This window comes from Strongylocentrotus purpuratus, unplaced genomic scaffold (genome assembly GCF_000002235.5).
Source record: "Strongylocentrotus purpuratus isolate Spur 01 unplaced genomic scaffold, Spur_5.0 spur5_contig_832, whole genome shotgun sequence".
NCBI lineage: Eukaryota > Metazoa > Echinodermata > Echinoidea > Camarodonta > Strongylocentrotidae > Strongylocentrotus > Strongylocentrotus purpuratus.
In genome coordinates this window covers 257,304-284,550 of record NW_022145538.1, presented here as the reverse complement: position 1 = coordinate 284,550, position 27,247 = coordinate 257,304, and the positions used below count along the sequence as shown (strand labels likewise).

Here is a 27,247-nt window from a genome sequence, read left to right as displayed (position 1 = left end):
TAATTTGAAATTGCATATTTATAGAAAATCAGTCGGTTAAATTCTATTGCCTATGATTATGACACTCATATCAACCCTTCAGAATTACAGAGACTTAGGGTAAATGATAAGTAAGATATTAAGTAAGATAAGAAAGAAACTCCCTCATTGCATGCTTTGGGCTTTTGAGTATATAGACAACTTAATATCATGGTTGATTCGGAGTTTCTATTAAAACCAAACCTTTACAACACAGACTACTTAGTTTTCATGATATCAAATAAATTTTCTAAACCTCTAATTAACCTTAATTCAAATTAATTTGAATCACATGAGCTATCTCGAATTCAAAACAACCGCTTAGGCTGAGAGAGTTACCGTGTTTAAATAAATGAAATGAAATGAAATGAAATTTACAAGGATCACGAATGGACATCGTATGGACAGTGTTTTTTATTCTCAAATTTCATTATTCACACATACAACACAAAATAAAATAAATGAACAATCAAAGAACACATAAATATAATAAAAGAAAACCATTGGATTACATGTTATTACTTTTTGTATTCAGCAAATACTAAAAAAAGCTCTCATGTCTGACCCTGAATGACAAACAATAAATCGTGTAATCGAGTGGCTTGTTTGAGTGCTTGCCGAAGAAAAAAAATCAATTTGTCAAATCATTGCAGTTATTGTGGACAACGTATAATCGCGGCATAGTGAGTGGAAATGTTCGCCTGTTTTTGAGGAATATGGAAATATATGAATTCGATGACGACAGACTACGTTCATCGTTTGTATCTTGTACTGTAGCTAGGCTAACACTTTAAAGAATAGATAAATGGTAAGTCTTTTTTCTTTACTATTTCTTTTTTCAACTGCGTGTTTTCGCTCTACCAGCCACGTAACTAGGTTGTATTGGTAATGTGCATTTCTTCTTTGGACGTTTCGATACGATGCACATAATGGGCGATTTTTTTACTAAAGACCTAACATTGCTGAATATTATTCTTCAACGAATTTTGTTTGTGATGATCAGAAGTCTTGCCCAAGAACAACTCTTCATAGCGACAAATATAAAATGTTAGATGGATTTAAAGAATAATGATTTTGACATATTATATAGTTCGGTATCTTTTTTTCCTTTGACCAGCGTCTTACCATCATATCCCGTTCGAAGATGGGGAAGATGATGATGAAGAGTCGAAAGGGCGTGGCATTTCTCTTCTTTCTTGTCAGCATTGTGCTGATGATGATAAAACATCATTACGGTACCATGACACATGATGCAGCCTGGAGTGAAAAGAAGGGTAAGAGGATACCCCGTCAATCAATACTAAGTTCTTTCATGTTTAATCTTAGCCCCTTGTCGATTTATCTCGTACCCTACCCCTTCCCATCCTTCACCGACCCCCCCCCCCCCCGTCCCTCCACAGGTGAATTGCCGTTTGGTCTTGCAACCAGTTCATATACTACCCAATTAGTCTATATTGCAATATGGTCTACACCTAGCCCGTCTATACTACCCACATGTGTTCTAGGACACTTAATTGGAGATAGACCATATGGAAATTAGACCAAATGACTATAAGCCTAAATGGTCATTTTACCAAATGACCAGTAGACGAAATTATTATGAGACCATGTGGGTCGTATCCGGACACCTACCCCCTGGACATCCCCCCGGATAACCACTCCCAGTCAACTACCCCTAGGGCAACAACTCCTAGGACAACTACCCCCGGAAAACGCCTCCCGGACAACTACCTCCTTGGACAACTACCCCCGGATAACTACCCCCCAGACAACTACCCCCTACGACAACCATCCTCTAGGACAACTACCTCCCGGACAACTATCCTAGGGCTAGTTGTCCGGGGGTAGTTGTCGTAGGGGGTAGTTGTCTGGGGGTAGTTGACCAGGGGGTAGTTGTCCCGGGGGGAGTCGTCATAGGGGGTAGTTGTCCTAGGGGGTAGTTGACTGGGGTTGTTATCCGGGGGCGGATGTCCGGGGCGGTAGGTGTCCGGATACGACCCACATGGTCTCATAATAATTTCGTCTACTGGTCATTTGGTATGATGACCAAATGACCAAATGCTTGTAGTCATTTGGTCTACTTTCATTTGGTCTAATCTCATGTGAGTATACTACTCTTTTGGTCTATTATTCATTTAGTCTAATAAACAGTTAGTCTAATTCTTAGTTTTTCTTATGCCCATTTCGTCTACCATCCACAAGGTCTAATAATCATTATTTTAACCACACACACACACACACACTTTCTTCTTGCCTCTGTTTTACTTACTATTCGGCTGTACAGGTATCATGTTCATAACTTAGGCGTTCCAAACACAAGTTCCTTGCTTCTCGGCATTATACCCCTTTTCTTTCTATTATCTGTCCATGATTTCGTATTATATATATTTGCTAATGAAATATACGGTTTATTTGAATACTTCGTTCTTATAGTTACAATCAATTAATTATTATTATCTGGTAACAACACCAATAGAGGCTCAAATACCTGTCTTAATACTTTGCATCGTCACTCATATTACATTGTCATGCTGTTATATGATTTGAATAAATATTGAATTGCAAATAATGATATCAAGCCCAGTCACAACATTGTGACTTTCGTTTTTAAGTACGATGATAAATGTAGGACTACAATCTTCTCGGTAAACTACACACTACATACGTAATCCTTAATTATCTTTGAGAGTCAAGAGCGTAAATAGATAGAGGGGATATTTTATTAATAGTCTTGTTTCTAACTGTTCATATTTCTACCAAGAACACCTGCAGCGCCCTCTGCAGAGAGAGGTTCAGGCGAATGACGTCACACTTGTACACAGGGGACACAATGTACATGAGGTAAGAAAGCAAGAGAGAAATTACCATCATCATTTACAGGTGTTCATTAACCCCTTAGGACTACTATCGGTTAAATCACAGACATACAGAATGTCCATATATACTCCTCCACAGGTTGAACATGTGTAGATATAAGGGGATTAATTGCCATTGTTTGGAGTTGTCATGATATGTCAAATATACCGTAATATACTCTTTCTAGATTTACAACACTATTCTCCCTTTATACTTTTATCCAGATGAATGAGAAAATATGAAATCCTAGTTCTTGATTTATTGACAGATACAAACCAATTCGTCACCTTCGTACAACATCACAGAGACACAAGAACAGAGACAGAAGGCTGTAAGAGAAACTTGTGCCGCATACGGTGGTGGAGACACGAACACTTTCATATCAAGAAACCTCACCGATGGTCAGCTTTCGGGTCTCAGTTACATCTATGCCATACCAGAGTTCAAGCTTCTTTACTGCTCTATCCCCAAAGTGGGTTGTACCAGCTGGAAGCGGTTGATACTGAATATAACCGGTTACGCTGACGCCCTTGCGGAGCTGGAGAAGGAGAAGGGTGCTCTTTCAGTACACGAGACAATGCAGCGTATTTTCCAACCACTGTCCAAAATGGACCCTGGTGAAGCCAGGGAGGTCCTCAAGAGCTATAAGAAGTTTATGTTTGTTCGGAACCCTTACACTCGTGTGCTTTCTGCTTACCGGGACAAGCTCATCCTAGACAAACACTCCAAGTGGAGAGATGAGATGCTGGAATGGATGGTCACTGAAGATCCTCAGGCTGCTGCTGATGTCTTTCTTGGAAGACGCAACTTCACGTTCGAGGAGTTCCTCAGGTTCTACCTGTCTCCAATCAACAACAACCCGCATTGGAGAGAGTACTACCGTCTCTGTCTACCATGCCTTGTCAGTTACGACTTCATCGGGAAGTTCGAGACGATGGCAGAAGACTCCAGGTATATCCTTGACACCCTGTTCCGCGGGAACTCTTCGGTGGGTCTCTCAAAGTCCAATCGAGTCACTAACAGCTCCAACAATGCCAGTTTGATGGATTTCTACTCTCGTGTCCCCAAAGATCTCCTGCGTAGGGTATCCATGTATAGTGGATTTACCATTGATTCTAAACTCTTTAGTTATGATGTCCCAGGATTTATCCAGGAACTTATTCACTGACACTAAAATGATTCATTTGATTTGGTTATATATGCCATTGTATAACATAAACTTGGGGATATAATATACAGTATTACCAGGCCAACTGCCGTAACATGATACATTGTCATGGAAATGAGGGAATAATGTTAGCATGTCTTTTATACATGTATCTTTTTTTTTTAAATGAGCTCTGAACTGGCTTTGCGATAATAATATAAAGACACCGTCTAGAATAAACATTAAAAAGGTTAAGTGTGTAGCTCTTGAAAATGTTTGCTTACTGTGAGGTTTTGGAATTACCAAAAGATTAGAAATTGACTAAGTCTTGCTAAAAGTCATATGCACTGAACTCAGAAAATAATGTATATGTACATGTACATGTAGTATTACCGGTACGTAATAAAATGTTTCAGCCATTACTTGTCATCAAAATAATATGAAAAATAAGAAACTTATTTCTAATCGACTCCACGCCGTATCTTTTACAATGCAATTGCATGGCCAGAACTCAACTTTATCTTTAAAGGTAAGGTTGAGTTATGGTCATGCGATTGCATTGTGAAAGAAACGTTGTGGAATCGATCAGAAAAAGGTTGATCATCTAGCATATAAGTACCGGTATTGGTGTGTACTGCATGGTTCTAGAATCTTCAAAATGATTTTAAAAAAATTGGCCTAGTCTTGGTAAAGTTACAAGCACTGTACACAGAAAGATGTATATGGGACTACACGAACATGTGGCTCAAAAATCCGTATTTGTACGATGTTACATGCCATATTTAGAACATTAAAGCATTTGAAGAGCTATGCTTTTCAGGAAACATTTTCTATCTGATGTTCGTCCACACTTGCATGACACAATGGTAAGACTCCCAGAACTCAACCTTCTCTTTAAGTGAAAAGAAAAACTAAATAATACAGGAATCAAAATCATTTTCATATGTTGACTGTTTTAATGTTGGCATTGGAACAAGTGTAAATGGATGATATACAAATATTTGAGAATCAATAATGAAAACAAATGGGGTAGCACAAGCTGTGCATACATGCCATAGATATTTTGATAGGTGTATTATGGAAGCACTTCTTGATTAGCATTATGCTTTTTCGAGCTTATTTATTTATCGCAAAATTGCGATAAAAAAGAAGGTGAAATTCATGAAGTTCCTTCTTTTACTGTGCAATCTGTTGTAGGTTTCTTGACAGGTGTAACGCTGAATCTTAAGATACATGTATATTCTAATGGTGAGTGTCCTGTTTTTAATATGATTATAATTGAATACGAATGTAGAACTATTCATTCAGAAACAGTAATGATATGGCGGTTTAAACATCGCATACATTTCATTAAATAAAACTAGAAGTACAAAATAAAAAGGAGATTAAATAGAAGATAAAAAGCAAACACAATGGAAAGCAAGTATTGAAGAAAAAAGGTAATTTTTGTTCGTATGATCAGGGCATGGTAATAGGGCTTTCATATACATGTATACACTCCGGGGCCCATACGGCGAGTAAAAACAGACATTTTGGGATTTTTTTCGGCCGGTGCTTTTGGGGTCTTTTTTTAGGGGGGGGGGCCGGTCGAGAACTTGAATAAATGTATGGGGGCGGGATTGAGCCCTCCAATCCATGCAAACTTACAGTGAAACGACCATTATCCTATTTCAAGAATATCTTAATTTTACTCATTGTGATGGTAATAGGTGAGCAGACTCTTTACCTATTTTTGTAATGATTTTCAACAGCGCCATCAAAGTTGTGAGCCGTAAAGTAAGCTTGAGACAATGATGCAATTATTAGATTTTCTCATCTTGCCATTTGATTGCTATGATTCATTTTCATGCCATACAATCTAGATATCTTTGATAAACATGAACACGTTAAGACAGTATCGTTCTATTAACTATATATGATCCAACTAACGGGTTTTAAAAAAAATGAAAATAATAAGTGATTACGTAAAAATTGAAAATTATTGTCAAGTGTGCGCGCGAGTGTATGAATGATGTGTGTGTATAAGTGTGTTTTGGTACGTGTGCATATAAGTTGAGAGTGAGAACACAGAGAGAGAGAGAGAGAGAGAGAAAGAGAGAGAGAGTGAGAGAGTGAGAAAGAGAGAGAGAGAGAGAGAGAGAGAGAGAGAGATAGGAATGGAGAGAGGCGGTGAGAGAGCCGGAGAGAAAGGGGAAAGAGAGAGGGATGGCGGTGTGGCATGATGGGAGATAAAGTGACCAACAGATAGAGAGAGAAGAAGAATGAGAGAAAGAGAGAAAAACAGGAGAGAGGGGGGAGAAGGGAGGTCGAAATTGTTGAATTTTCCAGAGAGTTAAAGATAAAGGTGAGTTCTGGTCATGCGATTGCATTGTGAAAGAAAAGGTGTGGACTGGATCAGAAAAAGTTGCTCATGTATCATGTAAGTATTGGTGTGTACTGCAAAGTTCTGGAGTCATCAAAATCATAATACATTTGGCCCAGTCTTGGTAAAGTAACAAGCACTGTACACAGCAAGATGTATATGGGACTACACAAATGATGTCGGGGCTACTAATCTTGATTTCCTAATCTTTCTATGCTCATTACTGAGCCAGTATACATTTTCTACCAAAATTGTTTGGCAAATGACATTTATTTGTAATCTTGAACATTCAGTGTAACGTTCATTTTTATTCTGTGAGAATTCATTTTTTTTATAACCAGAACTCACCTTTACCTTTAAACCTAATAATAGAGGAATACCAGTATTCTGAACACTTTACTATGCACCTAGACAGAAAACCTAGACACCCTAACGGAAGAGAGATGGTGCATACATTGTGTGCATGCATGAGTCTATATGGCGGGTCATAACAAATGGTAATGTCCCGAGAGACATAATCATGATAGTCGTAATTAAAAGCTTGAATTGGTCGAGAAATTTGTTGCATGGTTCAATGAATGATATCAGAATCAAAGTAAAAGTATTCCTGAAAATCATTTTAAAAGTCATAATATATATTTATTTTGTTTAAAGAAAATTAATTGAGGTCCTATATCGTTGTTTTTTCCACCCTTTTCCCTTATCTCTTTCCTATGTGTCTTTTCATCCCGTTTGTTGTTCGCCTCTCAATGTGAGGCGGGGTAAGGGGCCCATGAGCCCACAACTAATTGCTAGTCGGAATAGTATAGGTTTGCTGGCAACTTGTTAAAAGTATCTGAATACAGATATTAAAGAAACTAAAACACGGCATGGAAATTATATCAATTGCAGATCACGGGAAGGAGCAGGGGGGGGGGGGGGTGAAACCGGGCCTCGGCAAAAAACAATATTGCAATCATTATCCTTTAAGTTCTTACTAAGGATGAAAATGTACCCATGTGGCCATTTTAGACCCCCCCCCCCTTTCAAAAAGTAAAAGAGCACTTAAATAGATGTTGTTGTTTTTTTCGTCCAAGAATTCTAGAGAAAAAAATAAAAACCTCAATTGTCATGATCTTTTCTATTATTTCACCGATATTCCGGTAGAGGGCTCGTGAGCATAGACGAACTTGTAAAACTTCGCAAAATAGCCCAGCAGAAAACATAAAATATAGTACGTGTTTATAATACACACAATAAGCTTCATTGCTTGACAAGGGTCAATTGATTTAACAAATATCCTTATTAATGGCAGTTAATAAGATTTTACAATTTTTGACCAGTCTCTGGATTTCTTGATGCTGTATATAGGTCTGCATTGAATGCCACATGAAAATATCAAACCTTCCACAATATTCATTACGCTCAAGGTCAGACCCTCTTCTTCTGCAAATCCCCCGCATCAATTCGAAGAAGGGTCAACAATTTTTTTCTTTTTCTTTTTCTGGTCCCACTATTTGGAATAGTCTCCCATTAAGCATTTGTTCCTGCACCTCAGTCGCATCATTCAAGAGAAATATCTAAAAACTTATTTGTTTTCTTTGTAATTGTTATTTTTACAGTGTAATGCACTTGGAGAGCAAAATAATTATTCTGTTTTTATTTACTAATGTAAAGCGCTTTGAGCATGTTTATGTAAAGGCGCTATATAAATATCAATATGTATGTATGTATTGCATCGTATATAAAGGAAGATTTGTTTTGGTAAATAATAAGTTGATTATAAATTCGACACATATTTCGAGGTATGGTGTAATATGAGGACAATTACAATAGCCTTATCTTACAAAAGGTATACGTTTTTCATTGCCAGGATAAATTTGAAGTGAAAGAATTAATGAACACGCTACAACGATTCAAAGAAATACAAACTAAGAAGAAAAGGGAGCAAGGATATTTACCGCAGAAAGTACTTTTAAAAATCAACAATTGAATTTTCCTACCTCCATGTCATTAACGACCTGAATACGTGGTTTAGGAAATAAAAAACTAATTTACTTTTGGGAAATTGTATTCCCACAAGTTATATGGTGTGCTAAAAATGTTGATACTATTTGTTCTGTTTTGATAATTTTGGGCTTTTTCTAATTAATGTTGTTTCCCTGAAAACTTAAGTGCGGGTAGCGACAGCATTGTTATCATTTATTCCATTCTAAGGAAGGTGCATTGTATATTCTTTATATGCGCCTTTTGTTTGTATTATGTTGTGAAGTGGGGTCGGGAAATGTTTCTTATTTATAATTTCTACAATACGACAAGCATTGTATTAATTCCTGCTGAAAACCAGTTCCTTAAACTGTAGAACATTGTAGAGGTAGAAAAGGGGTTCTTAAAACTAAAGCAGAAATGTAAAGTTAAGTTTTCTCTCTAAAATGTGTCAAGAGCTTTGTTAAAGAAAATTAATTGATGTCTTATATATCGTTTCCTTTTTTTCCCACCCTTTTCCCTTATCCCTTTCCTATGTGTCTTTTCGTCTTTTCGTCTTTTTTTCCGCCTTTCAATATGGGGCGGGGGTGGGGGCACATGCACCCATGAGCCCACAACTTTTCCTGCTAGTCAGAATCGTGTATATAACCGAAGGTGTGCAGGCAATATTGTGATAGAAGTATCTGAATACAGATAACAAGACTAAAACATGGCATGGAAACTATATCAATCGCAGATCGTGGGAAGGCGCATGGGAGGCTTGGGGGGGGGGGGGGGGGGGCTGGTGTGACACCGGGTCTCGTCAAAACACAATGTTGCAATCCTTATCCTTTAAAGGTAATACAAAGTTTTGGTAAATTTTGGAAATTGGGTGGATATTGATTCTTTACAATTTTGATATATTTGGATGCCCCTGAGGATGTTTTATAAGCACACCAAATTTTAGCCCTTAAAACACTTCTGCTTTTGAGAAAAATGGAAAATTTCAAATAGCGCCTACGATCGTCCATTAGTAGCTGTGACCATGAAAATCTTAGAATATGTCGTTGTGACATATAATTTCCAAACGGTAATAGCTGATCGGTCGATTTCAGTTAAAAAATATTGTTTATAGCTTAATTAATATCTTGACCTTGAGAGGAAGCTATACAACATAAAGAGTTTATTGTGGACAATCTCATAACTTTAGACTCGATTTCAACCGCGACAACGATCATTGAACAACTTCGGATCGCATGTGCCTCCAATATGTTCATTTGAACCAAAATCACGACCCCATACCAAAACTTTGTATTACCTTTTAAGTTCTTATAAAGGATAAAAATGTACCCCCTCCCAGAATCAGGACTTTTTTCTTTTTTATTAGTAAAGAGCACTTTAAAGGTACTATGTCCCATTTGCAGGCCCAAAAATAAAAAGGTTAAATTCCAACGGCATTTGAGAGATAATGCTAATTTAGAAATTCCCTAAAAAAAGGGGCTTGAAAATGTCATTAAGTGGGAAAATAACGACTATTAGTACGAATTGACTTAAGAGCTTTAGAGCCAGTAAGTAATAGTCTGATGTTTAGACCAGTGTACCGAATGGTCGTACGTTTTATGCTGCGCAAAGATTCAATCAGTTTAATTTGGGCCATTACAAGAAGTGGGGAGAAAAAAAGGGAAAAAAGGGGGGAAAGATTTTTTTTTTTTTTGGATAAAAAAGTGTTCCTGAGCTTCCGGGGTTTCCGCACCCTCAACCCCACCAGGGCCCTAAGGCGGGCCCCTGAATGCTTATCTGACCGTATTTTATTGCCTCAATCCCCTTAGATTCCGGGAGCGGACAAGGTATCAAAATATGTTCATCTGACCGCAGACGCGTAGCCATGGGGGCGGTGGGGGCGCCCCTCCCCCAAAAAAAACCTCCGGCCAAAAAAAAAGAGAGAAGAGGACGTAGGAAGAAAAAGGAGCAGACAATTTTTTTTTTGAAATTCAGACAAGGATTAAGAGTCGAGAACGGTACAACGAATCGTCTTCTTTCTTTAATAATTTTAATGAAACGTCAAAGCTTCCGCGCTTCAAAGAGGAGGACGTAGGAAGAAAAGGAGCAGACAAAAAACATTTTTGAAATTCAGACAAGGATTAAGAAGAGTCGAGAACGGTACAACGAATCGTCTTCTTTCTTTAATAATTCAATAACATTTAATAAGACGAAGGGGGAAATTGAATTCAAACGAGGATTAAGAGCCGAAAAAGGTACAACAAATCGCCTTCTTTCTCTAATGATTTAATGAAACGTAAAAGCTTCCGCGGTTTGCGGAGGAGGGAGGGGAAATCGCCACTCCCTGCACCCCCCCCCCCCACTACGTCAATGCTGGTCACCATTACGTACCGATATTTGGCTCGCATAATTTTAAATTTGCCCCCCCCTAAGAAATCCTGGATCCGCGCCTGGTGTATAGCCTCTTAAGCGTTGGGAGCCCCAAAATTTTAATGGAAAAATTTGACTCAAATTGTATCATAATGGGAAAGAGGATCTAATTTAAGACATATTATCTGCAAGGGTTTTCAAAACAAATGCGTTTAAAGTCGAATATTGATGAAAGAATACAAAATTTAGATTTTTTGCGTACAACAGAAAACCCAAATTATTGTTTTGCTTCTAATGAAGCTAACTTAATATCAGGGTGGACTTCCCCTTCCTGTATTCAATGATGAGCGGAAAAGTGTAATCTATTCCTTTTTCCATTAGATCATTTTTCTTCAACATCTCTCAGCAACAATTTGTTTATATTCTCTCAGCAAAATAAACCTGTCTTTAGGTGTTTTTTTTTTTTGTTAACAAAACTTTAAAAAGTTACGCAAAACGTTGTTTGAATATAAAGCCAAAATCTGACCGAACGTTGCCTGCCCCAGATATCGATTTGCACAATCATGGATTGTATGTACTAATTCCAATCATGTTTTCACTCCGAGTCCGATGGATTGATTATACTCCTTAGCATATAAAAGAACTTACAATGAAAACACCATTTGGAATAGTAGAATTGTAAACAGGTTACATTGGGTTCTTGATTATGTGCATGACAATCAAACCTGTCTGATTATCATAATAATTAAAACACCATATGGTATAGAGTTGTATAAGCAGGTAATCTTAGGTTCGTAATTAGTGCACGACAATCAAGCCTTTCTGATTATCATAATAATTAAAACACCATATGGAATAGAATCGTAAACAGGTAACCTTAGTTTCTTGATTATGTGCATAACGATACAAACTTCATGATCATAATAATACTACAAACACCTTTGTTTTACAATCTTTTTAGGTGCTCTTCAAAAAAAAAGATTTGAGATAAAAGAGGTAAAAGTAATTATAGTATAATTGTACAGGTTAATGCACAGAGAAATCCAAGTCCATTGAATTGAAAGAGCGAATAAGCAGGCTAAGGTAATGAGAGTATTCTATCTATCTATCTATCAGGCTATAGTTCATCCAGACGTTGGACAAAGCCCTCCTCATGAAATTTCCATTCTCTTCTGTTTCTAGCTGTCCTGGTCCAAGCGGCCGTTCCCATGTATGATGTTAGGTCATCTCTCCATCTTCTCTTCTGCCTTCCTCTTCTTCTCTTTCCCACCCTTGGTTGCCATTCTGTTAAACGATTTGTCCATCTATTGTCCTGCAGTCTTGCTACATGCCCAGCCCATCTCCACTTTGATTCTCTTACTTTCTCCATGATGTCTTTAACCTTTGTTTTCTGGCGTATGACTTTGTGGTTGATTTTGTCTCGCAGAGATAAATGCGACATCTTTCTCTCCATAGCTCTTTGAGTAGTCACAAGCTTCTGTTCTAGATCCTTTGTCAATGACCATGTTTCTGATCCATATGTCATAGTTGTTAGAATGCATTGGTTGAACATTCTTCTTCTTAGTGACATGGGTATGTTTTTATCGGTCAACATGTCTTTGTATCTTCCAAAGTTCATCCATCCTGCTTTTACTCTCATCATAACTTCTTCTTTTGTGGTGTCCTCCATTTTCAAAGTTTGTCCCAGATACTTGTAACTGCTCACTCTCTCTAACGTTCGACCTTCTATCTCGATGTTTTCATCTGTGTCATAATTAGTCATATATTTAGTTTTCTCTTTGTGCATAGTTAGGCCAATACGTTTGCTCTCCCTGTTGAGACCTGTCAGCTGGTCTTCCAAGTCTTTGGTTGATGTTGAGATCAAGGCCACATCATCAGCAAATCTTAGATCAGTAAGCGTTTCCCCATCAATGTTTATTCCTCCATTTAAATGCGACTTTTTAAATACTTCCTCTATAGTGGCTGTGAATATCTTTGGAGATAATGTGTCTCCCTGTCGGATTCCCCTCTGGATCTTGACCTCCTTTGATACATCATTATCAATGTGAATTCTGGCTACTGCGTTGGTGTAAATATCTTCCAGGATGCGCACATACCCTTCTTCAATGTTAATCTTTCGTAGGGCATCAAACATGTCTGTGTGTTCGATGGAATCAAACGCCTTCTGGTAGTCTACGAATCCGAGGCATAGTTGAAGTTGGTACTCATTTGCCTTCTCAATTAGTTGATTTATAGCTTGTAGGTGGTCTGTTGTTGAGAATCCAGCTCTAAACCCTGCTTGTTCTCTGGGTTGATTTGAGTCCAATCTATCTTTGATTCTATTTTGGATTACTTTGGTGAAGATCTTGTACAGATGAGATAGAAGGCTGATAGGGCGATAGTTTTTTACATCAGCTTTGTCACCTTTCTTGTATACAAGAATTATTTTTGCCTCTTTCCAAGTGGTTGGAATCTGTTGCTTTTCCAATATCTGGTTGAATAGTTCCATTAACTGTGTGATTGTCTCCTCCCCTCCTTGTTTGATGATATCACTTGTTATTTCATCATTTCCCGGTACCTTGTTGTCCTTCATACTGTTTACAGCTTCCTCAACTTCTCTCTGTAGTATTGGCGGTATGTCTGATTTTCTGGATGAGATATCTATATGATCCTTCGGTTGTTTTTTCGTTGAACCATAAAGTTCCTGGTAGAAATCGGCGCATATTTCTAGCAGTTCCGATCTGTCAGAAGTTATATTTCCATCTTTTTTCTTCAGTTTGCTCATTCTGGACTTTTTGCTTGCCATCTTTTGTATTGTTTTTGGTCCCCTTCCGCTTTCTAGAGTTTCCAAAATGAGTTTAGAAGTTTTTCGTCTGTTTCTTTGACGTCGTTTCTTTTTCACCAATTTGACTATTTCTGCATACTCCACTTTTTCTGTTGTTGTCTTGGATTCTTTCAGTCGTATTTCCTTTCTTCTTTGATCTAGTTCCTCTATTTCTTTGTCTTCTTCCGATCTTACTATCTTTCTTTTCTCAGTTGGGGCTACAGATTTGGCTTCTTCTAGCATTGCTGATGTCATCATATCGCATCGCTCATCAATGTCCATATCCTCTAACTCTAATCCATCAAAGCGGTTGTGAAGCTTTAGTTGGAATTCTTCTTTCTTTCCCTTCAGCTTCATGATGTTAATCCGTGTTTTCCTCTTATTTTGAATGAATCTAAGCCTAGCTAGTTTCTTGTTGATGCTTATATTGACTCTTACCATTCTATGATCACTTGCAATATCTACATTGGTGATGACTTCGCAGTTCTTGATTATCCCTCGCTGGTTACTAAGTATGAAATCTATCTGGTTTTTAGTAACTCCATTTGGACTCTCCCAGGTCCAGTAACGACTCTTGTGTTTCTTAAAGTATGTATTGGTCACTTTAAGTTTATGTTCCATTGCAAATTCTATCATCCTTTCACCTCTCCTGTTTCTTTCTCCGTAGCTGAATGATCCCATGATATTTTCTTCCCCTTTTTCACGTTGACCGATTTTCGCGTTGAAGTCACCCATAAGTACTGTGTAGGTACCCGAATTGTCTGTAATGGCCTTATTGATATCTTCATAGAATTCCTCCACTGTTATATCATCATAATCACTTGTGGGTGCATAAACTTGTATGATGCACATTTCATCCTTTCCCGTCAATTGTATTTTCATGGCTGCTACCCTGTTTGAATAGCTTTTAACTTCTTTCACATAGTCCTTAAATTTGTTATGGATTAAAAATCCAATTCCTTTTGTATTTTTGTCATCCTCTGTTTTTCCCCTGTTGTAGAGCCATGTGCCTCCTTTCAGTTCTGTCAATCCTTCTCCTCGTCTCTTCGTTTCAGCGAGCCCGATGACGTCCCATTTGAATCCCTCTAGTTCATCCAACAAACTTTCTAAACTTTCCTCGGTTCTCAAGGTTCTAACATTGTATGTACAAATATTTAGTTCAGATTTTTGGCCAGTTTTATTGCATCCCTCTATCTTACAGCTTCCATTTGGCTTTGACTGCAAAACTTCATCAAAAGAATCCTCTTCGATGCGTTTACTGGTCAATTTGCAACTCTGAGTGTTGCGCCCGTTACGGCCATGGGCTTTACGGCCTCCTTTAAGTTGTCTTTCCATAATTATTGTCATGAGGGTTTTTTGCCATATACTGACGGGCTGGCAAGGCGTGTTGTCAGTAGGGGAAGCAACTGTTGAATGTAGTGAACATATCTGCAGTCCTCCCACCCATGCACGTCGCTGGCTGTACTCGTCTACGGCACTACGGTAGCAGTTTGTTAGATCTTCAACAAACCGGCCAGAAAATGAGAGTATTATGGAAAGCCTATTATCTAGGTACTCTAAAATGCAAAGACTCTCCGGAGTCATACATTTTGCACAATAGAAATATTAGTTATTTTGTGAAAGATTATCGGACACCAGTGGTGGATCCAGGGGGGGGGGGGCCTGAGCGAATTATCGGCCGGCACAATTTTCAAATTTTCGGGAGCAAAAAAAAAAAATTAGAGCTCACTACCTCCCCCCCCACCTGTCGCGCACGTATGCGTAGTCCCATATTCATCTTTCTGTGTACAGTGTTTGTAACTTTACCAAGACTGGGCCAAATTTCTTATCATTTTCATGATTCCATACCCTTGCAGTACACACCAATACTTATATGCTAGATGATCAACCTTTTCTGATCGATTCCACAACGTTTCTTTCACAATGCAATCGCATGACCATAACTGGTCTTTATCTTTAAAGGTGATTCTGTTTTGTCCAAGAATTCTAGAGGAAACAATAATATGATCATGACCCTTTTCTTTCCTTGTCACCGATATTCCGAGAGTGGGCTCGACTTAATATTAAGTCTGAGCGTAGACGAACTTGTAAAACTTCGCAAAATAGACAAACAGAAAACATAGAATAAAGTACGTATTTATAATACACACAATAAACTTCTTTACCTTGATAAGGTTTGTAAAAAAATCAGTGTCATCATAGGGGGTGGTCTAACGGTCGCCATTTTTGGGGAGGGGGGGGGGCAAGGTTGAGAGGACTCTGCTTCCCCTCCCGAACCCTTATTAATGGCAGTAAATTCGATTTAACTATTTTTTACTAGCCTGTGGAATTATAGATGCCAGTATGATTGATGCTGTGTATTGGCTTGCATTGAATGCCACATGAAAATATTAAACCCTCCACAATATTGCATCGTACAATGTTATAGGAAGATTCGTTGGATAAATAATGACTTGAATAATTCGACACATCTTTCGGGGTATGATGTAATTTGAGGACAATTACAAAAAGTATACGGTTTTCATTGCCAGGATAAATATGAAGAGGAATAATTAATGAACACGATTACACGAATTTTTAGAAAGAAAGACTAAGAAGAAAAGAAAAGCAAGGATATTTACCGCAGAAAGTACTTTTAAAATTAACAATTGAATTTTCCTACCTCCATATCATTAACGACCTGAATACGTGGTCTAGGAAATAAAAGCTAATTATTTTCGGGAAAATTTATTCCCGCAAGTTATATGATGTGCTAAAAATGCTTATTTTGTTCTGTTTTGACACTTCGGGGCTTTTTCCAAAAATACTGTTTCCCTGAAACCTAAGCGCTAGTAGCGATAGCATTGTTTGCCTTGACAAGTGTCAACTGACTGAAATATAACCCATAAGTATAACTAAATCAGAGCTCAATAGTGCACGTAATGAGTGAAACTTCCTTGGGGTTCAAGCAATGGGGAATCCAAACACGAGGATTTTGTCGTGAATAATTCGCGATTTCGTCTATTCGCGATGTCCCTTCAGGGCCACCATATAGATATCATCCTCCTTAGGCGAGGAGATTTACCTCGAGACGCCACCTGCTCTACAGACCTAATGCAAAATGTTTTTACTCATGTATTTAAAGGCATCGTTTAACAATGTTAAATTTAAGATGCATGGCCTACGTGCTATCAGTGTTTGTGAAATTGTGTAATATTGAAGCCCTAAACAAATTCGCTCCAAAATGAACATGAATTTCCTCAAAAAAGCAAAAGCCTTTGAGTGATCGGTTTTACCACACTCATTTTCCACAATAGATTGTAGTGTTATGAAAACCGTTAGGAAAACGCAAAATTTGATTTCGATTTTCAATCATAAATATCTTGATAATCAGACAGGTGATCGGCTTGTAAATGTCATGGGATTCATGTATGCCCATGCTTAAAGGTTTTTAATTATGATTGCAGCATGACCTAAATCAAGGATGATTTTAAAGGATCTGAGACAATGTTACCGGATCCCTTTAAAGAGCGAAGAATGGTTGTTACGATGGCTCCCATTTATACGTAACATGTACAATTGATTTAGGGCTTGGTACTGTTCCATTATTTAATAGTCGATGTATAGTAATGGTCCACTAGTGAATTATGTTGTTATAATTACCATCAAGTATTGTCTACTTAAACTTAAAGGGATTGTTGAGCTTTGGTATAGGGAGTACAGTTTTGGTCAAACTGAATTTTAGTATTAAACCATAACCTGCACCATTACATTACAAACTAATAGTTATAACTGCACAATGCTCGAAACTCGAAAGGTATACAAAAGTTACGAACGACTAAGCCTGTTAACAATTAAAAAGAGCCGTTTAAACCACATGAGGGGCCAGACATTTACTAAAAGTTCATCGACATAATACTTTATGCATTTTGCAAGGATCAAAATGCGTCCCGTTGCCAGTTTGGTCTTTTCAGTACGCAATTCTTTATTTATTAACTTGCCATTTTTATTGTTCTATGTCAAAATGAGGTTCATTCAAATCAGCTTCTGAGAATTCTTAAACTCATTTTAAAAGGTGCTGTATTTTAAAGCCAAGAATATTTTCTGCCCGCCCGCCCCTACTCCAGAAAAGCAAGCGAGGACAACCAAATGACTTTTTTTTGGCCTAGAGGACGTTGGTATTAAAAGTGGGCCATTTATTTCTAAGCAATGCCACAACCGCATGTTGTACTTTCCATCGTGGAAGTAAGTTAACGACAAACCGTTATACGGGATAGGAGAAAAATAAATTTGGTTGTGAGATTCGCCGAAATTCTGGTTCATGTTGATAAAGTAATTTGTACTTCGAAAAACACAACCACTATATACAAAGAGTTTTAAAGAGTTATAGGTATCTCTCATGCTACTTAACAATTATCTTCGAATTGTGTTAGCATTCATGAGCCTTATTGCAACGGGCTCCGTTTGTAATGAATGATCTTAGGTGCGTAGTACAGTTAAATGTGTCTTTTTGGAGGGAGGGTGGGGGGGGGGGGTCGTTGCGAGTCCATTTTGTAAGCCACTTGAAGAGTCACTAGGCTGAAGTGGTTGAAATTTGGCGATCGTCTTCTTTTATTTAAGGCTATAACCTTTTAATTTAAGATTCACCTTTATTCTCATTTACCTTTTTAACCTCTGGTAATTCGTCCTGAATTTTTTATCACTGACATCATTCTAGCTTATATTTTCGTGTAATGTATATTATAGTTAACGTATCTTCATACTTGATTGATACCAGTCGATGTGTTTATGAGGTATCATATGCATGGATGAAGCCATGCCAAATTACATACTCGTAACATGTAATTTAGGCTTCAATCAATCTTGAAATTTTGGCAGGCAATGATAGTACCATCGTGCTCTAGTGATGCATTTAATGTATCGATAGAGTAAGCCATGTAATTAAAGAAATCAAGGATATCCTTGATAACAAAACAGTCACGTCCCGTATTTGCCACTAAGATTTTTAATTATGTTATTAGCAAAATGATTCCTGGGAGAAATTGTCAGTGTTGTAAAGAAAAAGAACGTGGGCTCGATCTTGTAATTCAAAACAAGTCTGAAACCTTGGAACCAGCGGGATTTGAACCTGCCATCTACTGCTTGCCGGGCAGCGACTCTACCACCAGGCCGTCACTGGTCCATGACACAGTCACAGTGAACGGGAAACAAATACCTCAGCTCTCCTGATTCTCTAAACGAGGTCATTTTCCCTGGTCATTTTCTCAAATATCAAATACTCCGTAAATGCTTGGGATTAGCATTATCATAAAGAGAAGATAAAATGTATTGCCAACCTTCAGTATACTCGTAATTAATCATTAATCATTTTGTTGTTGAACAGACATCATAAAAATCAAGGTTTTCTGTCTATCTTTAGATTTTGTAGGAGTAAACCGGTAAATAATCTTGCACGAGCAGGTAACGAGGTTAGGTTTGATGCCCGATATGTAATACAGGTAGGCTCATCAAAATTCAGCATGAACATCTTATGAAATATTTTTTTGAAAGCCATTATTTATATTTGGACAGGTAGTTACAAAAAAATAAAGAAATGCGAAAGTTAAAGGTATAGACCAGTTCTAGTCATGCGATTGCATTGTGAAACAAACGTCGTGGAATCGATCAGAAAAGGTTGGTCATCTAGCATATAAGTATTGGTGTGTACTGCAAGGTTCTGGAATCATGAAAATGATAAGAAATTTGGCACAGTCTTGGTAAAATTACCAGCACCAAGCCGGAACTACTTTTTTCTCTTTCAAAACTAGTCGTACCAAATATCATATACGTTTGCCTAAGCTTCTAAGGCTGCGAATGTTAATAATCAACATGCGCATGGGTGTTCTTATATGGTCATTATGACGTGGGCCGGGGAAGTATTTCTGTCACATTATGCTTTTAAAAATTGTAGACTATTTTGTATTTTCAAGTACCAATTAGCACTGCATGATTAAAGTTATTTATTGATCACATGGCAATCAAAGCGATGTAAGGAGGGAAGTGGGCGGGGGGGGGGGGGGTAATCATGTTCACGACAAACAGAACCCTAAATCAAAACACTCGTTTTCTACTTCAATTTAAAGCCCTTTTTTAAAATCGGGTTTTAATAAATATGACAATATAAAATAAATCCAAGGTCTAAGTTTTGTTTTGGAAACAGGCTAAAAGTGATATTAGACCCAGGGTATGAATTAGTAAAGTAAGGACCACAGTGCTTTCTTGGTCTGCGATCTGGGCAGGGATAGACTTCTCCCCGATAATGGATGTCGATAATAAATGATTTTTCTTTGGGCTATTAATCTTAAAGATCGTTTTTACTGAATTATCTGACGATTGTTCTTAACTTTTTCTTTAACTGATATTATTTGATGCATTGATTATACAATGAAACATGTTTTTATATGGTATCAGGGAATCAGCTCTCAGCAATGTTTTATTGATGAATTTATTATAAGGCCTTTCTATTTGTATCGATTGTAACGTTGATATTTTCAGTAGAAGGGGGGGGGGGGGAGTTGCATGGGGGTGTTTTCACCTAACCAGATCACATAACTTGACTTAACCAGCTCCTTTGTTAAAGTCCAGGGGTACTTTTACAGTTTAAAACCCATTTTATTGCCTTAATGTGTTAAAGCATATACAGAAATGGATTATTACCAGTATTCTAACTCTTTGCGTAATTGAAATCATTGCCGTATTATTATAGGTATGAAAGTGCTGTTCGAGTGAAAGGATGACGTAAACTGAGCTTGTTTCGGGTTGTTTACAAATTCACCCATTCTGAATTTTGATATTTACACCCATCCATCAATGTATGTATTTATTAATTATTATATTATGTTGTTCATCACGCTCGTTACAATTATTTTCTTTATATTTTATTCAATTGATTTTAAATCCGCTCTTCTTTTACTGTTTAATTGTTTAATTTGTATTGCGTCTAAAACTTTGAATTGTTTATATATTGTAAGTGATTTTTATTATGTATGCACGGACTTGCTGAAGAACATCCATTGGATGAAGCAAGTGATCCGTGTTGAAATAAAATAAAATGAAAAGAAATGAAATGTCCAATAAAGAATGAAAAGACTCGTTTTCTGTTAGATCTGGTATCCCGGTATGGTAGCAAGAAGTAAAATTGTTCCTTCATTGTCCTAGCCCTTATCCCCCTGCACTATGAGCATCAGGGTACTGTGGGAAAGAGTTCAACAAACTAATAAAAATACTAACCGACATAATACTGATTTTTGCTTTCAAGGAAGGCTCATTGTAGATAGAGGCATCACTATTCTGAGGATGGACAAACCGCGAGAGTATCAAAAGTGCGGGTTGGTTTGGAGAGCTTTTAATTGAAGATGCAATGTCGAACACTCTCACTTCTCTCTTGAGCTTCCCTAGATCAACATCACTTCCTCCTCCTGAGACACGCAGAGAAAGCGAATTAAGCATCTCGAGTGTTGAGCTTCAAAGCCAGGGTGGTTTACTGTGGCTAAAACATCCCTCCTGCTTCTTTGGCTCTACATTCACGTCAAGCTAAAGCTTTATTTTTAGAAGGTGAAGCTGAATATCTGACTGCCTTGTGCCAACAAATATCATGCTTATAATAAATCAGTTTGATTTTGTTAGTGTCAGAAGTGGGAAACCATAAAAGCGTGTTTTTATAAATAATCTAGATTCTGCTTGAACTTCGAAAACAAGAATCGAGTTGATCTCCGCAGCAAATTCGAGAAGATCGTCAATTTCAGGTTCGATTTCTCCGCCAATCGTGAGCAGTCTAATCTAATAAAGGTACTTTATCACGAATAGATGGATGGAGGAGCGAGCCGTTGACACAAATTGTGTTTTAGATTGAGTTGGAATCGATGCGAGGGGGTCGCGTGTCTCGGAGCTGTAAAAGTCTACAGATAAATGCCAGCGCGTGAGTGGTTGGAGAATTCTTTCAGAACCAACTCCCCTGGTTTGACTGTGATCCGTGGTTATTCGGCGGGGAAAAGAAATCAAGATTATCACCTGCCCGAATCTCGGACATTGCTTAACCTGACCAAGACAAGGAAGCACAAAGGTAAGAAGCTTTGATCTGATTAAAACCTCTACCTGTAGATTATGGGTAATAATCTTGATCCATGCACCTTTTTACCCCGGTGACATTATTGCTCTGGGCTTTATTTCGTCAGGGTATGGGCCAGGATTAGAGTTCCAAGTCAGTTAAACATGATGGTTTGTCTCATATTTAGGGTTAGTGTTAGTTACATGGCTGGAGCATATGTCGTAAAACCTAAACAAAATGATTGATTCGAAACAATCCTGTGTCTCTACCGCACATCATCATATTATGACATCATGTCCTGTATAATTTATGCTTCGAAAGTGCTTTGAAAATTATGTACAAATGTAAGCTGATTATGAATTTCAATTAGTAACAGCACATTTGGAACATCATGTGGTGCAACATTATGAAACTCAGACTTTAGTTGAATATTACCCCGATATATATATATATATTTTTTAAACAGTGTTTGAAGGGAAAAGCTGCCACTAATACCATTGACATATAGCGAAAAGGACTTACATAAGCGCTTCTAAAGGACATCACTAAAAATCTATTAATCTAACATACAAATTGATTGATTGATTAATTGCTTTTGTTCATATTCCACGCAGAATTAACGAAGCATAATAATTTTAAAAAAAATATTAATATTTCTTTGAGTAATACGAAAATGAATAATCTTGAATCATAGTAATCAATAATATGAAAAAATGTTCTGTAAATCATTAAATACGGAAATTAAAAGTGGTCCTACTTGATACCTAGGCTTGCGTACATTCCGTGTTGCTTGGTATGACAAGCTGTAATGTGTGTCCTACCTGTAGCAACAATTAAAGGTAATACAAAGTTTTGGGAAATTTTGAAAATTGGCTGGATAGTGATTCTTTACAATTTTGATGTATTGGATGCCCCTGTAGATGTATTATAAGCACTAGAAAATGTAGCCCCTAAAACACTTCTGCTTTTGAGTAAAATTTAATATAAACATTTACCGGTGCTCCCGGTAAATTTTGAAAAATTTCAAATAGCGCTTACGGCCACACAATAATAGCTGCGACCATGAAAATATTAGAATATGTAGTTGTGATATATATTTTCCAAACGGAAATAGCCAATCGGTCCATTTAAGTCGAGAAACGTGTTTTATGGCTTAATTAATATCTTGACCTTGAGAGGAGCTATACAGCATAAAGGGTTTATTATTTATAATTTCATAACGTTATAGACTCGATTTCAACCGCGACAACGAACGTTGACTATTATAGGATCGCATATGCTTCCAATATTTTCATTTGAACCAAATTCATGACCCTATACCAAAACTTTGTATTACCTTTAATGTATGCAATTCGCATTCTGACTATGGCACTATGGTACATGTACTTATCGAAGATATATGCATTGCAATTGATTACATATGAAAATGGTTTATTGACAGCAACCTTCGAGTTTAAAAAAAAATTCTCTAGCTCTAACAAGAAAGAAGGAAAAAAGGTAAAGGGAAATCAGTAACATCGTTACATACATGTAAACACATTTTTTTCTAAAATAGATTCATTATTATACCCATGGAGGTTACTCGATGATGCAATGCCACTATAATCATCATAGTCACCTAGCTAGAGAGAGAGAGAGAGAGACAAAGAGAGAGGGAGAGATTCATCCATTTAATACTTCTGTTTAAAGGTATAGACCAGTTTTGGAAACGCCCCCCTCTCAAAAAATGAAATGGAAGCTCTTATTACCAATCATGTGAGAGAATATGTTTTGACTAATACGTGATGATACTAATATTGCCAGGAAACCACCTACTATTAAATAATTGTTAAATTATTATATCTATCCGGACAGGAGTCCCGTATACATCTTTCTGTGTACAGTGCTTGTAACTTTACCAAGACTGAACCAAATTTCTTATCATTTTGATGATTCCATAACCTTGCAGTACACACCAATACTTATTTGCTAGATGATCAACCTTTTCTGATCGATTCCACAACGTTTCTCTCACAATGCAATCGCATGACCAGAACTCAACTTTATCTTTAAATCTATCCATTGGCTGCAACTGCGGTTCAATCAGGGGAACTGTTAAAGTTACGTAATGTATGTTCTTTTTCGCTATACTTGCTATTCATGTGGTTGAATGCGGCGGTTCTTGCTCACCGTTGCCTATATACAAAACGGATATTTTGGGATACTTCCTGATACATAGTCATTAACGTAGCCATACCACCTGGATTGGTGGAAGTCGTATGAAAAAACGCACACATGTACAATAATGATGTAATCCTTTTTTCCCCCTTAGTTTCGTTCTATTCCTCTCTGAATTCGTGTATAAATAACCCATGCAAAGCCGGAAATGCCATACTTATTTCTCCCCCTCTTTTTTCTGGATATGAGGGAGCTTAAGAAATAAATAATTTCCATTTCCCCCACACTTCGTTTCCCTTCTATTCGCATATGAATGTGAGGGAACTTTATAAATATAACACATGTAAAATCAAATTCATCCCCCCCCCCCTCCTTCTTTCCCTCCCGGATACGAGGAAGCAGTAAAAGGAATAACACTTTTAAAATCGAATTCCTCATAATATATTTATATATATATATATATATATATGACTTTTTTTCATTCCCTTCTTCTGCACCTTAATGTAAAAGAAAATAACAGATGTAAAACAGAATTTACAATATCTATATTTGATTTTGTTTTCCCTCTCCTTTTCCAACTAAAAAGCATCCGAAGCAAAACCATGTAAAAACCGACATTTTCAAATAAAAATGTTTTCTTCTTTGCTTCTGTTCCTTCTTTCTCCTCTTTCTCAGCTGAATAAATGGGAACTGTGTAATGTGACACATGTATGGTTAAATAATGACGACGTATGGACAAAGTCATGTGATATGGTTTCTTATATGTGTAGATAGTTGAACTCCTTTTGTTGTCAATCTCTGTGTCAATTCTCAAATATGATATTGACGTATAAAGAGCAAAATTGTGATCAATAGCACACATACACACATAAGATCTTTTTTTCCTCCAAGGTTTACATAAACTAAGACAATAAATACTAAAGGAATTGGAAGAAAATAGGGTAATGATTATATTTAAGTTGTTGATATATTTTGGAAGAATGTCAAGTTCATGAAAAACAAGAATCAGAAAGCGCAAGATGCCCAAATATATCACTTATGGTATTTTGACGAGGAAATAACTTTTCCGAGACAGTAAAGTGTGTTTTCGGATACGGGATTGCTTCAGGCTGAATATCCACATTTGATGATATGACAATATTCACCTCGTTGCCCTAATATCATCGCGGGGCCCCCGAATATAACCTTATTTATTGTAAATGTATACATAACGAAGTACCCTTTTCCCCCTCATTCAATACACTTCACGTAAAGTTGATAAATCAGCATGATTCCTGGCAACGAAGTGATCCAATAGTCCCAAATATACATAATTTAACACTTCATCTAGTGTCTTAAGATAGCAATTGCGCCATAATAAAGTGCCATTTATTTATGCTAGCTCGCTAACAATATTTAAGTATCTGGATAGTATATTTTTTCAGGCAAGAGGCTCTATGTCTACGTGTGCGAGGGATGGAAAACAAATCCTCTTTGATGAATTTTGGATTGGGTTGACACGAAACTTTTTAGCTACTACAAGGATGCTGTCACCTAAAAAAAATAATTGAAGAACTAAAGACTGGTGCCCCCTATGACTGAGTTCATGCTACGCCACTGTTTCCATTTGTCCCAATTTTCGTCTTTAGATCTTCTAGTTTGGAGAATTATTCTTGTATCTGAAACTTAAAACGTATCTTTGGTTGTTGTTTTTGTTTTTTCGCGTTGGGAGGGTGCAAGGTGTACACGGCCACGCTTACACTGCATATTCGAAGGGATGTCCGTCCGAACGGTGACCCTCGACCTATGTACCCTGATCGGACCGACTGCTGCGATTTGTTGGCTTGGAGTTAACGATTAAATCACTTTGGGGTTTCCCCTTTTTCTTATACACCTAGTTAATTCATTGAGGACCTTGAGGTGATATATACGAGCGTTAGGAAACAGGGAATGGAATTTCGTGACTAATTATACAATTTAAGTCATACATATGTAGTTTATTGGAGAAGCCATACATACAAGCGTAATGACGTACATTCCGTTTGAAAATGTCATTCTAGACCTGACGTCGTATGAAAAGCGACTTTCTGCTCTTTACCGGGGAATATAAAACGTTTTTGTGACGTAAATAAATGTTCAATAGAAGCGTTTTAACGTTCTCATGACATTTATCCTAAAGTTTAATAGAGGAACAAGCATGGTAAAAAGAAATGATTTGTACCAAAACCAATATTCCTCATATTTTCTGTAAGGGACGTTCGCGCTTTGTTCAAACTTGAACATAATGAATCTCATGGTTAAACTCATTATTTTATTCAGATCTTGGAAAATGTTCGCTGTTCATCCAGCCTTATTGCATAAAAAGTACTACAGTAGATTCTACACACATGAATACAGTATTTGATACAATGTCGTAATTTTGTTGTGTGTGTCGAAAGGTTGTCGTCTGATTAAATTCATGTTGCTTCCATTAGAGTATAGTGATAACCATGGCAGAAGTTAAATTAAATATTTCAAGACCAGTATGATTTCACCACGGACATTTGCAGCAACTGGAATCATTGATTACACCATGACCTTTACTATGTAGCGAGATGACAAATGGAACTACCCTGTTGAAAGAAATCATGAATAAATAATAAATATATAAATAAATAAATTATGAACAGATGCATGCAATAATTTAGTTGCGATTAGATTAAAGTTCACCGAATAGCATCTGATTGCTTTCAGTGGCAATGCAAAACAGTATGAAGAAATGCAGAGATTGAAGCTGTTAACATTTTCATTTTTTGGTAATTTGTTGATCATGACCTTCGTTTTGGCTTAAATTTGTCAGTGATGTTTTGTTTTCTTTGGGGGAAAATTCAAAATATTCCTAGCACAAATGTATTCTCAACAAGTCATGCAAACATCACATAATCGTCGCCAGACCATTATGAAAGGAAAGGAGTGGAGGGGTTGTCGGCCAATTGCCAATTACCAATTGCCAATTAGCTCACCAGAGCTATTCTGACAAGCCCCCCTCCCCCAAAAAAAACAAAAACAAAACAAAACAAAACAAAACAACAACAACAACATCACAATCAAAAGGTAAAAATACTCTTTGGACAGACAAAAATATTTAAATTTTCTGTCATAATTTGTGTAGAAGGTGTGGTGATTTGTCAAAAACATCCCCACCATCAAGTCTTCTGATAGACAATGAAATGAGTTGGATCGATCTTAATGAGTCATTGGTACACAACTACAGTAGTTTTCAATAATATAGTTGGGAGAATTAAGGAATCGATCAGATCAGTTTTTCCCAATTTGTATCATTAATAATGGTCTATTTTCATTCAAACTTTCAGATTATCTTTAATTTGTACGTTTAGCATTGAAGTCACTACCTTAGCATCATTTTCTCTCATCTGAACAACGTCGTTATATCAAAAAACAAATATGGGCAGCTGAATAGGTTTCAGTTGAAACAACGGTTTGTAATAAAATATGCCAGCCAGGCAGATGGATTGAAAGAAATACGATGAAGAAATTAAAACGTAA

The 27,247-nt window shown here is 37.1% G+C and overlaps 1 protein-coding gene across 1 annotated transcript; it reads left to right on the top strand.

The window, feature by feature from the left end:
• The first annotated feature begins 2,634 nt into the window (after positions 1-2,634).
• On the top strand, positions 2,635-4,276 carry LOC581064 (carbohydrate sulfotransferase 11). The gene is made up of 3 exons (XM_011670678.2): positions 2,635-2,663; positions 2,748-2,859; positions 3,143-4,276. The coding sequence occupies exons 1-3, from the start codon at positions 2,635-2,637 to the stop codon at positions 4,040-4,042; spliced, it is 1,041 nt and encodes a 346-aa protein (XP_011668980.2). The 3' UTR covers positions 4,043-4,276.
• Positions 4,277-27,247: the final 22,971 nt, after the last annotated feature.

Excerpts from the sequence above, each read along its gene's own strand:
- LOC581064 (XM_011670678.2), top strand. The coding sequence starts at position 2,635 with ATGATAAATGTAGGACTACAATCTTCTCG. Across the intron at positions 2,664-2,747 it reads GTAGGACTACAATCTTCTCG|TCTTGTTTCTAACTGTTCAT; the intron begins GTAAACTACACA and ends TTTTATTAATAG. Across the intron at positions 2,860-3,142 it reads GGGGACACAATGTACATGAG|ATACAAACCAATTCGTCACC; the intron begins GTAAGAAAGCAA and ends ATTTATTGACAG.